Source organism: Diceros bicornis, chromosome 7, assembly GCF_020826845.1.
Source record: "Diceros bicornis minor isolate mBicDic1 chromosome 7, mDicBic1.mat.cur, whole genome shotgun sequence".
NCBI classification, from domain to species: domain Eukaryota; kingdom Metazoa; phylum Chordata; class Mammalia; order Perissodactyla; family Rhinocerotidae; genus Diceros; species Diceros bicornis.
Genome location: NC_080746.1, coordinates 9,452,027 through 9,465,859, shown reverse-complemented (window position 1 = coordinate 9,465,859; position 13,833 = coordinate 9,452,027). Strand labels below are relative to the sequence as shown.

The window sequence follows — 13,833 nt, the reverse complement described above, 5'->3', positions numbered from 1 at the left end:
AGCTGCCTCTAGCGCCTGTGGGAGGAGCAGGTAGTGGAGGGGCCTCCAGGAAAAGGCTGAGGACCAGGAAGTCCAGCGCTGAGCACAATGCACTCAGTTGCATCCTCTGACCACTTCCCCACCCACATTCCTCTTGACACAGCAGCTGGGGACCCAGATTTGTGCTTGATCAGAGCTTCGGAGGAGGGTGGTGGCAGAGGCACTCGGGGGCTGTCCTGGAGGTGGCCGGGTCTGGGGTCCTCTGCAAAGTCCCCATAGTCTCTGGAGAGCCAAAAGGTGCCTTTCTCCAGCAGCCCCCCCCCCCTTTAGGATCCTCAGACGTGAGTCTGCATCCGCCGCTGCAGGGGTCGGCTGGGGTCAGAGTTCTGGGAAGAGGACTGGGAGTGGTGGGAAGAGGAGGCAGAGGCCTTGCTGGCCTTGTCGAACTGCACGTAGCCATCCTGCTTGCCGCTGCTGCTGACGCTGCTGTCACACTGTGTGTCCAGGAAGGAGCTGCTGTCGCTGAGGGAGCCTCTCTGGAACTCCCGCTCGCAGAGCTCGATGGATGAGCTGCCCATGCCCAGCACGAACCTCTGCCCGTAGTCGTAGAGGCGGCCCTGGCCACTCAGGGTGCTGTAGATGTTGGTGAAGGACATGCCCGTGGGCACTCGCTGCTTGCCTGCAGGACGCAGGTCTGGCTGACAGCTGGAGAGCGAGATGGTGGGGGTCGAGTGGTGCTCTTTGAAGGTGTTGACGCTGTAGTAGCCATTGGTGGGGTCCTGGGGGCAAGAGTAAGAGCCGCATCACCGAGCTTGCTCTGAACGTGGCTGGGGCTTTCTAGGCTGAACCAGTCCTGCCTTACACAGGAAGGGATGAGGACAGACAGGAGGAAGGGGGCAGCTGGGGAGGAATGGGGCAGGGCTGGAAGAATTAGCCTGGTGGGGACACTGGGAAGAGAGGGCTGGCAGGTGTTCAGGTGGCAGCAAGGTGAACAGGTGCTAAAGGGAGGGAAGCAGGGGGCTCTTGACTGGGTGTGTGTCTTTATGTTAGGGCAATGCAAAGTCATTTGAGAGCCAGACTTGAATTGTTTTTTGTTTTTGTCCAGAACACGTATACTTAATTTTAAAATTTATTTCTGAGGAGGCTGTAGGAGGGGAGACCTGTGGGTCCTTCACCTTAACTCTCTCACCTCCTTAGTGTGGGAGGGAGAGGGCAGGTGCCTTCGGCAGGGGAGTGTCCCACCTTAGGGGGAGGATAGGCGCCTGTCCCCATGGTGACCTCTGGCCTTTCTCTTTTGCTTGCTGCCATCGTTTGTCTGGATCTGAAGCGTGGGCCATCAGAGCTGAAGACTGGATTCCAGGCTGTGTCTTATAACCTGCGGCTATTCTTACCTTCAGGTTCTGAAACTCCTTCTCTTCTTCTTTGAGGACCTCCAGCTGCTTCAGTACTGAGTCTTGTTGGAATTCACCCCGGTCCATCTGCAACCCAAAAATGGCTGCTCAGTGGATAGGAGGTGGGCTAAATGTCCATTTCCCCAAGGAAAAGATGGTGAAATGAGCTCAAAAGAGGCTTGCCATCTCTGCCTCCCCTCCTCCCACCTCTCATTCCTGGCCCAGGGGAGGCAGGTGAAGGAGTCAGGAGGAGATTCCAGATCTTGTCGTTCCTGGACCCCTAGGGCAGGTCTCTAAGACCATACCTTCTTCCCTTGGGCTAGGGTGTCACCTCCAGAGATCTCACCTGGCTGATTCAATTCAATTCACTGAGCATTTACTGAATTTCAGGCCCATCACTGTGCTAAGGGCCAGGCATGCACAGATTAAGACACAGCTGTGCTCTTAAGGAGCAGGACCTGTAGCTAAATAACTACAACACCTCCACCATGGGGCACAGGTTGGGGCCCCAGCAGGGCAGTTCATCCCCCAGTGCTAGGCTTAACCAGGCCTTAGGAAGGAATCACAAAGAATAACTACCCGTGAGATGATGGCAACGTGGGCCACACCTGTTATTCACAGCAATGACTTAGATGTACTAAAAGTTATCTTCCTCAACAGGCCAAAAGGCCCGAGGGCAAGGATCACTGCTTATTTCTCTTTCAGTGCCTTGGAACTGTGCCTTGTGTCTTGTGGTCATTGACCAAAATGCTTCTGGAATGGAATCATATTTGTATTTATTATTCTTTGATTTGCCAGTGCCCAGCTCTGACCCTGATATACAGTAGGGCTGTCGCAAATGTTGTGTTTATATTGGATGAATGAATCAAGTGGTAGAGCTCTGAATTACTGAAAATTAAAATCGTAATTGGACTGAAGGTGAAAAATACAGCATGCTCAGCACACAGAGGGTATGTTAATCTGAATAACCACAGTGATGCGCGTCCTGTGGCATGTCGGATGCTTCCCGTGTATCACTTCTGCACGTGACACGATGGAGGCCACGTTCCCACCCACCCTCTGAGCTGGGATGTTTCTTCTCCCTGTGACTCACTTGCCTGGTCTGTTTTTGGAGCCCCCGGGGAATCAGCCAAAGTGCTTCCACACTGTTACCTCCTCACTGATGCTGCTCTGTTTCATTTTCCAGTAAATGCTCTGGCTCTATCTGGATGGGAGTTCTTCTTTTCCATCAGTCAACTTCTAAGCCTGCCTCTCCTCGATGTGGGGGCCGTATAGGGGTCAGGGGGTGAAGGGAGTAGGGGAATGAGACCTCCCCAAGCGGAGGCTTGGCCACGGAGCCCTCAGCAGGTCCCTCTGCTGGAGCTGTGTTCCGCCCACCGTTCTTAGCTGAGTACTGAGCGACCTCCCCCCTTTCCTGAGGGTTTGGATTGGGGGTTTGGAAACAGTCTGAGGCACTCAGAACATTCCAGTGGGAGGGAATTCAAGGTCTCATGTGGGACGAAGGACCGGTCTGGTGCTTCTTCACCACATTTGATAAAGCTCAACTACAGAGATGTCCATTCCTTCTCAGGTCTAGGCTGTGGTCTCCTCCTTTGTAAGATCAAATGCTCTTCTGTGTCAGGCACTATATTAGGCCCGGGGCAGTAGACATGTGTAGACTCAAGAACATGACCTTTGCCCTCGAGGCACTCTGGGCTAACTGGGCAGGCTGACATGTAATTAGAGCAATGCACTATAAAAGAGGAGCATGCAAAGGGTTTGGGAGAGCAGAAAGTGCATGCTCTGCCAGCAGTGGGGCGACAAGCATGGAAAGTCATGGAGAAGGTGACATTTGAGCTGATTCTCATAGGAGAAGGTGAAATTACTGCCAAAATCAACAGGCAGAGGGAACAGCCTGTGCAAAGCCTCCGAGGTATAAAGGCTAGATGACAGGGAATTGCAAACTCTTTGGCGTGTCTGGAGGGCTAGATGCGTTTGGCAGGAAGATGGAGCTAGAAAGGCGGGCAGCCACCTCTCAATGAAGGGCCTTGATGACATGCTAAGCACTTGGACTTTATCTAGTAGACATGGGAGCCCCGAGGGATTTTAAGTAGGACAGAACAGGATCAGATTTGCATTTTAGAAGGACCCTTTTTGTGGAACTCTGGAGGGTGGACTGAATGAAGTGGTCAAAGACTACAATGGCGAGACCACTTAGAGGCTGCTGTAATAGTCCAGGGCAGCCAGGAAGAGGCCCAAACTAAGGCATAGCAGCGGAGTAGAGGCAAGAGCACAAATTTGAAAAATTTGTTAAAGTGGAATTGACAGGACCTGAAAATCAGTTGGATAGAAAAGAGCAGCAGAGGAAACGTCAGTTCAGTTCAATAAACACTGGTGAGCGTCCACCAGGGCCTGTGAAAGGCCAGGAGACACAGGGATGGATGAGGCAGCTTGCTCACCATCTAGTGGAGACAGAGCGGGAAACAGGTGATTGCAGAGCAACACAAATGGCTAACCTTTTTTGAGCACTTGCTGTGTTTAGGGGTTACCCATTTAGCCCCCGATGTCCTGTGTACTCTTAGTTTCATCTCCATTTCAGAGATGAGGAGACTGAGGCACAGAGACGCCATGCTCATTACCCCTTGCTTCTGCTGCTTCTCCGACATATTACAACCATAACATAATATGCACTAGAATTTTCTAGCACAGTGTTCCTGGTTTATGCTTGGACAGCTGGGTGCATTCTGTTCCATCAACGTGGATCAGGAAGAAGAGGGGCAGGGTGGGGCTGCCGGAGAAGTTATGAGTTTGCTTCTGGTAAGCGATCCAGTTCCCGAAGAGGAACTCATGCTTTTTGCAGACTGTTTTTGGGGGTGGGGTTGGGCAGGGCATGTACTGAATATCTATAATATCTATGTGTGTCTGTGTATAGAATTATGTATTACATAGGAACATATTATGGCAATTTATGTGTGTGTCTTCTCTTCTTGCTGAATAGTCAGGCTCCTTGAGAGCTGAGACTGCATCTTGGGTGTCTTTAAGTCTCCTAGAACACTAAAGTACAATACAGTAGACACACAATAACTCCTTGTTGGCTGAGAGTAGGTGCCTGGCCTATTATGCAGGGAGGGTGCATCTTGACTAAAGCTCTGCTTCTCGGGAGCATCTAGGGCATCAAGAAACCTCCAGTCCCAGGATCTTCAGGGCGCAGAGGTCGAGGTGGGGTGGGGATAAGATGGCACTCTCACCATCAGCTGCTTGATGGTGGGGTGTTCCTCCGTCTCCCGACCAGAGGCAGGCTCCTTGTGGACAATCTCCACTCGGATATCATTCTTGGCTGACACGACACCTTTGAGATCTGGGCATAAAATAGGGAAGTGTGGATAACGGATTCAGTTCTCATCCTTAGGCATTAGGGCCTGAGATGTCAAGCCCCGGAAACCCCCAAATTTACCCTCCAGTCCCTGATCTCAGCAGCTTCCTAGCCCCCCGCCAAGAGAACACCTGTCTGGATGTGCTGTGGGCTGTTGGGGCCTCAGAGCTCTTTCACTATAGGCTCCTGGCTGCATGCACCTCAGCCTTTCACTGCTGCTCCCATGGCGTGAGAGGCTGTCCTCATCCATTCGTCCACCTTACAGAGCTAGGTCCTTTTTATCCTACTAAATTCCCACCTCCTTCTAGAAGTCTTCTCTGACCTACTCTACCAGGCTCTGATCTCTCCATTCAGAGAATCACAAATCTTACTGTCAGAAAGGACCTTGATGGTCAGCCTCCCACCCAAAGCAGAAACATCCCTGACACGTGGTGGTCCAGCTTCTGTATCAATGCTTCCATGACGGAGCCTTTACGCTTTCTAGAGGAGACAGCCGATTTATAGTTGGAGAGCTCTGTTAGAAAATTCTTCCTAAATATGCTTTCCTATAATTTCCACTGAGAGGGTAGTGAGGGAAGTCCTGAGACCACATCACTGGGAGCAGCCAGGAGAGCCAAGGCTGCTTAGCTTGGAGTGGAGAAAATGTAAGGAGAACACCCAGTTCTCTTCCAGTACGGAAGGCTGCCTGCCAAGCAGCGGAGGGAGCAGGCTTACCCTGATTATTCATCTTGTGACTCATACTGATAGAGTGTTGGAGCCAGTGGGGTCATAAAAGTCACCTCATCCAACCCCTCACTATTATAGATGAGGAAGCTGAGGCCTGGAATAGAGTGGCTTGCCCAAGCTCCCGTGATAGTAAGAGGTGGGATTAGAAGACTGTCTCCATTGTTTTCACCTCCACTCTGCCATCCCATTTTACACTTCTATGCGTCTGTCTATCACACATAGTATCAGAGCCCTGCCCCGGATGGAAACTCCAGGCACACGGAATTCTTCACTAGCACACGAACACCAGAATGCTAATGACTAAAGACCTTTAAAAGTTTGCACAAAGTGATTCCTTGAATGCTTTGTGTTTTCCCCCACGTGTGGGGTGACCTGCTTTTCTGATTAGACTAGCAGATCTTGGAGGACAAGGATCAAACTACCTCTTCCCCCCAACCCCACCCCAGGTTTCTGTATAGTTCCCATCGAGAGTGCTGTATGTGTCCAGTCTCAAGTGCTGGCTGACTGCTCTGTTGGGTGAAGTTCAGTTTAGTGCAGTTCAACATGGGTTGAGTGCCCACTATGGGCCGGATGCCACACGAAGCAGTGCACATAACAGATGCATCAGACCCTTCGCTGCCCCAGCAGCTCACAGCACCCTGAGGCCCCCTCTCATTGCACTCCTGCTTACTTGCTCTCCGGGGCAGTCTAAGCCTGGCCTTTTTCTCTGTCCCCCTCCCTGAGATCCCGGGTCTCCCTCCCATACTTCTCTGGGAGCGGGCACAGCAGAAGGCCACAATGGTTGCCATAAGGACGAGGAAGGCCACACCAGCTCCTACGGCCACCCCGATGATGACGGCCATCGGCACAGACTCTGTGGGAGAGAAGCAGACACAGCTGATGAGGGACCCGGGGCAGCCTGCTGTCCCCCCAGGACCTCCCCTGGTTCCCTCAGGTGCAGCTGCTGCCAAGCTGGGGCCAGACTACTGCACACGGGCCTCCTGGGGAACACCTCGGGGTCTGGGCAGGCACTGGCAGAGTCCAGCAGGGGTCAGCTCAAGAGGGACACGCGTGGAGGAGAGGGTAGAACAGCAGTGGTGGAGGGCAGGGAGGGCAAGCAGACACAGGGAGGGGAGGGCCAGGGGAGAGGGACGCAGAGATGAGAGGCGAGGCTGGGCACAGCTTAGCTCTCTTTGGTATTAAACCAGGATATTCTATCATGCAGTGGCTAGAGAGTCATAAGTCCTGGCTTTTCTTTGAAAAATGACTATGGTCACTTCCCTTGTTTGTTGGGTTTGTGCCTCCCTTATCTGCCCTTTCCCAGGTGCAGAGAGGATGGACATGGACAATCAGCCTTCAGAGAGGTTCTCAGGTCTGAGGCAGCTTTTCCTGAGGGGCCTGCTGGGCATCAGGGGTAGTAGTCCCCAGAGACCCTGGTCTTAGGGGTCAGGGGAGCAGAGTCACAGCCCCCCCACCCGCCTCTTTAAGGAGAAATGCCCCTTTTCCTTGACTCCCCCAGTCCTGCTCCTTCCCCTCCTAGGCCAGTTCTCTGAGCATCCTGGCACCCTCCCCGAGAGAGGCCCAGAACTCCAGCTAGGCAAATGTCCACTCCCTGCTGAGTTTTCCAGTTTGTCTCCTGTCCTAGCCCAGGAGAATTGGGGATGGGGAGGGTGATGGGGGGGCACTCTGCCAGACAGCCCTGGCCCATCTGTGGCTGCGTATAGGGCCTGAGCATATGATTTGGGGCCCTGAATAGCCCATTGGGAATAGAACTAGAGAATGCAGGGCAGGGAGACCTGAGGGCCCACTGAGTCCAAGCCTCCCATTTATAGATGGAAACACTGAGGCCCAGAGAAGTCAAGTGACTTGGTCAAGGACACACAGCTGCAGTACAGTCGGGACAAATCCAGGTCTCCTCTTATATGTCCCCCATATCCTGCTCAGCTCCATCCACTGTGTCACGTAGCATCCTCCAAATCTTACACGCTCTGTGCAGCCCAGACTCCATCACTTCTTCTGTGCAACTTACTTTACCTCTTTTATCTGTAAAATGGGATAATTATAGTGCCTACCTCAGGGGGTATAATGGGGTTTAGATGAGTGAGTGCAGGTGGAGGCCTTAGAACAGCCTGGCACCCAGCCCCATTCAAGCTTGTACCCCTGGTTCTCTGTGGGAAGGAGGACTGTAGCAGATGAAAACCTTAACGGAGAGGAGAGTGCCTTTTAGAGACGGAGCTCCCTCCCTCCCCGCCACCCCACATTCATCAGTGTGGATGACTGGGGGCCGTCTAGGTATTTGTCCTGGGCTGTGGGTTAGCCTCTCCTGTTGTTGTTTTCTTTAAGGAGAGGAAGAGAATCTCAATCCCTGGCCCTGGAGGTGCTGCTGGGCAGAGGTGCTGGGTACCCCCTCCTGGAACGAGCAGGTGCCTGTTGGTTGGCAGTGTTGGTGGTTGTGCTGGGATAGTCCTCCCACCCCAGGACCTGCACACCAGCTCTTTCGTCACCTGCCTACTGGTGGCCAGATCACTGCAGGAGTGGCAGGGGAGGGGACGAGGAGAAGGCGGGTGCAGCAAACACTCAGGAATGAAAATGGGAGTGTTGGGTTGGTCTCCACAGTCAGGAGTGAGAAAGGGGACTTGACCTCAGTCAGCCTGGGAGGCTCGCTTTCGCAGTTAGATGATCTGTCTCCAGGCTTTAATTCCATTAAGAGAGGAAAACTGTTTTGGAAGCTCATTGGGTCTATGCTTTTGAATTTTATTAATTTGGGTTTGATTTAGTTCCTCCTCAGATTCCTAGTAAATTTCCTTGGAAAAACTTGGGCCTTGTCCCAGCTGAGCTCAGAGCCAAAGGCTAACCATGTAAAAGTAGAGAACCAGGGAGGTAGTATCTAAGGTGCCTTCTGACTCTGGCATCCCGGGAGGCCACATTTCCTTGAGTTGTTTACAGCTGAGGGAGGGGCATCTTGTCTGGCGAACTTTCCCTGAGCAGGCAGGCAGGGGCGGAGGGACAAGGGACCCGTGGGGCACGGAGACCCTCTGAAGCCTGCCTGTGCATGTCTCCTCCTTGCCTGGCTCCCTGAGGTCTGGCCTAGGCCTCCTGTGCAGGCTGAACCTCTCGGGGCTGAGAAGCCCTCGGACGTTCCCTGGAGAGGGACTGGAGGGAGGCGCTGCCCTCCCGCTCAGCCTCCTCTCCGTCCAAGGAGGTGACTGGGGACGAGGAGTCTCAGGCACAAAGGAAAGTGTCAGGAGCTCCAGATGAGCGTGAACAGATGCACGTGAGAGGGAGATGGGAAGGAGACACCACCCCTAGCACCAGGAGGGGCTCTGAGGGGCCTCAGTGAGAAAACAGCTGGAGGTTGACAACTGTGTTGCCTCTGTAACCTTGCCTGTACCCGGATTGGTGCTCTTAGAGGGGCATGTCCGCCCCTGAGGGGAGGGGCCGTGTGGGCTCCACCAGGAGCTTGTTGAAGGAGCTGACCGACTGGCCCCAGCTCCTTCCTGGCCAGTGTGGTGGGAGAGCTAGGGCAGAGGACCCCACATCTTCGGCACGGCCTTTGTCAGCCCTGTGGAGTCTGGATTGCAATGTCCTGATTCTCTTTTCTGGGTTTCTGCTTGGAGGATGGGGGCAATCATCTCCTGTAGGGTCCCAAGACAGAGCAACTCAACCCAGGGGGCCTGATGACCACTTTGCTGCTAGGTGCCTGTGGAGGGAGGCACTGCCCAGCAGCCTTGGCCTGCTGATGAGATGACAGTTCCATGGGGAGCAGCAGGAGTGGGGGAGGATGCAGCGAGAGAGAAAGCGTGAATTAGCGTGGGTTATGCCGGCCACAGCAGGGGCTGGGAGGCCCTGGCGTCCTGGGAAGTGATGCCAAGCTGGTGGTGATGTTGAGAAGCAGGGAGAGTAGGGAGAGCCTGGAAATGGAGGGAGGCCAGGCCAGGCAACCTGACCCCAGAGGGGAGGAGCCAGGGCTTCCGAAGGGAAGGGAAGGGAAGAACGGAGCAGGAGGGGCGGGAGCCAGTGTCCTGGGCTGCAAGGAGCCTGTGGGCTCTGGCGGCAGCGACACAGGAGACAGGTCTCTGGGGTCCCCAGACCCACGCTGGCTGGGAACTCCTCTCCCTGCTGCTCTGACTGCACTAAACTCTCGAGATAGGGGGAGGGCAGAGAAGTTATCGGCCTGCACAGGCCTCCCTACCCCCTTTTGGGTTCCCTCCCCCACTAGCCCAGAGGTCCCTTCCCCCAACCCCGGGGAGTTCTTGTGTCTCCTTCGTACCTGCTTCCAGCCCGGCTCCCGACTTCATTTCCGAACCTGTTTGGAAATAAAGCAAGCGTCCACAGCCAGGGCCTGGCTGGCCAGGGTGGGGTGGGCCTGGGGGACCGCCCTCTGGAGGGGGCTGGGATGACAGGGCTCCCTCCTCCATCATGTCTCCAGGACCACCCAACAGATGCAGGCTATGCGAACTGAACTTGGAGTTGGTTCAGACTGACTTAGAGATCCCAGATGGTGAAAGACCAGAGAGAGAAGTCAAAGCTTGGGGGGGGTGGTCTGGGGAGGTTGAGGTGAGAACACTAGTGGGAGGGCACAGGGGGTGGGGCACCGAGGGGAAGACAGGGAGGGTAAGCAACAGGGGACTGGGAGGGTTTGGAATGATGTGTGGATGATATGCAAATTATGTGCAAAGCATTATGCAAAGCAGCACCTATTAGGGAAGAGGTGTTGGGATCCACAGGGCAGCCCTGAGGCCCAGGGCCCTGCTGAGACCACCTGCTTGAGCTAGAATCTCTGGCCAGGGCCTGACAGCCTGTGGGTGAGCCTTCATCTTGGAGGGGGTCAAAGACTGGCAGGGCCTTGGCCCCCTGCACAGCCCTGTCCGCCATGGACTAATTCCCACCAGCAAAGGGACAAGACCTACAGCCCGTCTCAGGACCCCGTGGGCTGCTGGCTGTCTGCTGAGCTTCTCCGGATTCAGCCCCTATGCCCCTCGGCGACTCCCTAGCCTCTGGTCTCTGCTGAGACCTTTGAGCAGAGACTAGAGTTCTTAGCATCTCCCTGACCAGGAGCTGGGCAGTCTGCACACAGGGTCACAGTGGGGTGAGCCTTCCTCCGCTCTCCTCCTCCCTCTCACCCGCCCAGGAGCTCTGACCCTTCCGCCCAGCGCTGCCCTTCTGACTGGTGTCTCCTTCAGAGCACAATGGTCCATGTGTCTCCTATGTCCCCGGGGAACTGCAGACGGTCTGAGCCTGGTGCCCCCCGGCCTCCAACCAGGGGTTGGGACAACTCAAGAGCTACCCCTTAGCTCAGCATGGGCACCATCCAGGGACTTTTGGGCAACTGGACTGGCTTGTTGTCTTGACTAGCTGGGCCAGGTTCCTCAACACGTCCATCCTGGTGTATCCCTGTGTGGACACTCTCAGCAGATTACACACCCCTTAGGGTGCTAGGTACCTAGCCAAGTACACAGAAGCCAGTTGGAAGCTGTTGGACGATTAGCTGGGCTCGCACTTGTGATCGCCTTTCCCTGAAACATTGCCCTAAAGTGCCACTGCCCTGAGAATTTTCTTCCCTTCTCGCTTCCTGGTGCAGGCTAGTGCCCCTTGCCTCGGGGGGAACTGGGCGGAGGAGGGCCGCTTCCACTGACCTGCCCAAGGCTGCGTGGCAAGTTAGGCAGAATGCTGTGACTTGTCCTCAGGCCTCAACCTGCCTCTAGACTTGGCTAGGCACTCTGTCCTCTCATGACCCTGGAAGACCCTGCCTGGGGCCCTGCCCTAGGCGGGGAGAGGGCCTGCAGGTCCCATCGTCCCCTGGCGGCCCCCACCTTGCTCCTTGAGCCGGATGATCTCCGTGTCAGAGCCGAAGCTGTTCCAGGCGGTGCAGTTGTAGATGGTCTGGAAGTCTGCCCGCACGATATTGCTGATGGTTAGGGTGGAGATGACCCCCTCCTCAGTGCTGACTGTCTCCACCGTGTAGCGCCCAGACGTCCCTGACTCCAGCACATTCTCCTTCCAGGACCAGGCCTGTCCGAGGTGTGCAGAATTAGGAGGAGACCCCACCAGAGCCACCCACACCAGGACCACCACGTCACCTCCCTGCCCCAGGGCTGACACTGGCAGGCTCACATTTGTGCTCACTGCCACACAGCGCCAGCATGTGTATGCACACATCACAACACACACCACAAACGTAAAGACACGTCATACACCACACACAGAGCCAACACATGTACACACAGGTACATGCACACACACACACACACACACACCACAAACGCATACACAGGTACATACACACACAGAAGTTGGGCCACCTTAGAGGGTATTTCCATTGACAAGGGGGCCTTATGTGGCTCTGACTGGAACATTTTTCCAGGCCAACAGGGAACTCTGTGGCAGCGATCGGAGCCCCTCCCTCGGCTGGCCGGCGCTGGCACCCCGGCACTGTGCTGCCACCTTGCAGGCGGAGAGAGAAGCCCAGCCCCAGAGCAGCTGAGTCCAGTTTTGTTATTTTGTATGTCCGTTTGTACAAAGTACGTTCCGAGAATTGTATTTATGAAAATCTTAATCTATCTTAGTTTATAAGGATGATAATTTAGTTTTTCTCAGAGCCATTTCATGTACGCTGTAAGCACCTTGCACACCCAGGCTCAGAGAGTTGGTGAGAAGTCGCAACTCAGATGGGGTGCAGAGGGCACCAGTGAGCCGAGGGCGGTTTCTCAGACTCGGCACTGTTGATATTCCAGATAACTGTTGCTTGTGGGGGCTGTCCTCAGCATTGAGGGATGTTTACCAGCACCTCTGGCCTCTACTCACTAGATGCCAGTAGCATCCCTCCAGTTGTGACAACCAAAATGTCTCCAGACATCACCAAATGTCCCCTGGGGGCAAAACCACCCTGGTTGAGAACCGCTGGCCTAGAGTTAGATATCTGTGAAGAGTAAGATTGTGTGAATATGCTCAAGAGTGAATGGAATATTCTACAATGTGTTACACTGATAATTAAAAAAATTAAAGAGTGAAGTGAACAGGGAGGCATAGATATTAGTTCTATGCATAAATTATTGCAATTTTTGCATGAATCTTTCAGACAGCGAATGAACTGAATGCCTGAGACAGTGTGTAACAGCGATACTGCTCTAATAATATCTTAGTGTACAGGACGACACCTTCAGTGTGTTCAGCCTCGGCGTACCAGCCTGGCACGGCCCACAGGTGTTCTGCGTGTGCTCCTCATGCCCTCCCTGGCACCACTGCACTGTGAGAGGGTAGAGCAGTTCTGCAAAGCTGCCCCGGGCAGTCTGCTAGCAGGACCGGCCTAGGCACTGGGACTCACTCACAATAATACCTGCCCCTAGCAATGCTGGGAAATGCTCACCTCTTTTTGTGTTCATGCTTGCGCTTCCGCCAGTCTCAGGCGGCCTTGAGTGAGTGGGAGACCCTGGCTGTTACAAATGCAGATAGCTAGGAGGTGGGAGAACTATTCCAGTTGCCTTAGCTGCATTGCCAGGATGAGAGTTTTGAGGAAGGGAGGGAGAACAGAGCGATATTTTTGGAGGGAAAAACTTGATAAACAGGGCAGCGTTCTCCATGAACGTCAAGGCGGTGGAGGCCCATAGAGGAGGACTCTGAGCGGCGCAGAAAGGGGTTTGCCAACTATAAACTGCGTTCTGTGTAGGATTTTGCCAAAGACTGGCCTTGAACCCAGGAAAGGGAAGAAATTATTTATCTTTTCCTTCCGCTCCCCTCACTTGCCCCTCTGCTCCCAGGATGCAGAATTCAATCAGAACCATCAATGTTAGTGCACAGCTGAATGGCAGAGTGGAGTTCAATACCCCTGCTGATGAACCCTGGGGCACAGCCTGTTCTGAGAAAGGAGGCTGCCTGTGGTTTTTGTCTCTACGATGCCTTTCCAAGAGAAACAAGGCAGGTAAAATTTTCCCCACTGGGGAAAAGAAGCTCACTCAGAGGCGTGCACCTACTGGCCCTGTGGTGGCACACCTGTGGGCTGAGATGACCTGCCAGGCCACTGAGTGTGCTGGCCATGCGCTCGCCCTCCCCTCCCTGCCCCGGAGCACTCACGATGCGGTCGGGTGGTGGTGTGCTCCGGATGAAGCACTTGATCTGGCCCTTCTCCCCATGGAGGGCATGCTGGGTCTGGGTGCTGGAGATGATGGGGGGTCCTGTTGGGCAGACAGCATCACATCAGGGATTCGGGAAAGGCAGGTGCCTGGCAGGGTCCCTCTTGGGCAGGTTCAGAGGTTTATTCATTAACTCACTCATTCAGCAAACATTTACTAAAGGCCTGTACGTGTAAGGTAAAGTGCAAGGCAGGGGACACAAAGATAAATTATCACTCAGTCATAAACCTCTCAAGGGATCATGAGTGAAGGCTGCTACGTCAGGATGCCCAGAAGA

The 13,833-nt window shown here is 54.2% G+C and overlaps 1 protein-coding gene across 2 annotated transcripts in view; it reads right to left on the bottom strand.

Moving 5' to 3' along the window:
- Positions 1-303: 303 nt before the first annotated feature.
- The window catches only part of KIRREL3 (kirre like nephrin family adhesion molecule 3), a 529,519-nt gene continuing 515,989 nt past the window's right edge, over positions 304-13,833 (bottom strand). Inside the window, exons 11-17 of one of the 2 annotated variants that reach the window (XM_058544827.1) lie at positions 13,498-13,598; positions 11,241-11,439; positions 9,698-9,733; positions 6,194-6,301; positions 4,598-4,707; positions 1,371-1,457; positions 304-758 (exon numbers count right to left, since the gene is read on the bottom strand). In XM_058544827.1, the coding sequence (XP_058400810.1) occupies positions 315-758; positions 1,371-1,457; positions 4,598-4,707; positions 6,194-6,301; positions 9,698-9,733; positions 11,241-11,439; positions 13,498-13,598 (1,085 nt within the window). In that variant the 3' untranslated portion in view covers positions 304-314. The remainder of the gene's footprint in view (positions 759-1,370; positions 1,458-4,597; positions 4,708-6,193; positions 6,302-9,697; positions 9,734-11,240; positions 11,440-13,497; positions 13,599-13,833) is intronic. The other variant, XM_058544829.1, reaches the window with a different exon arrangement.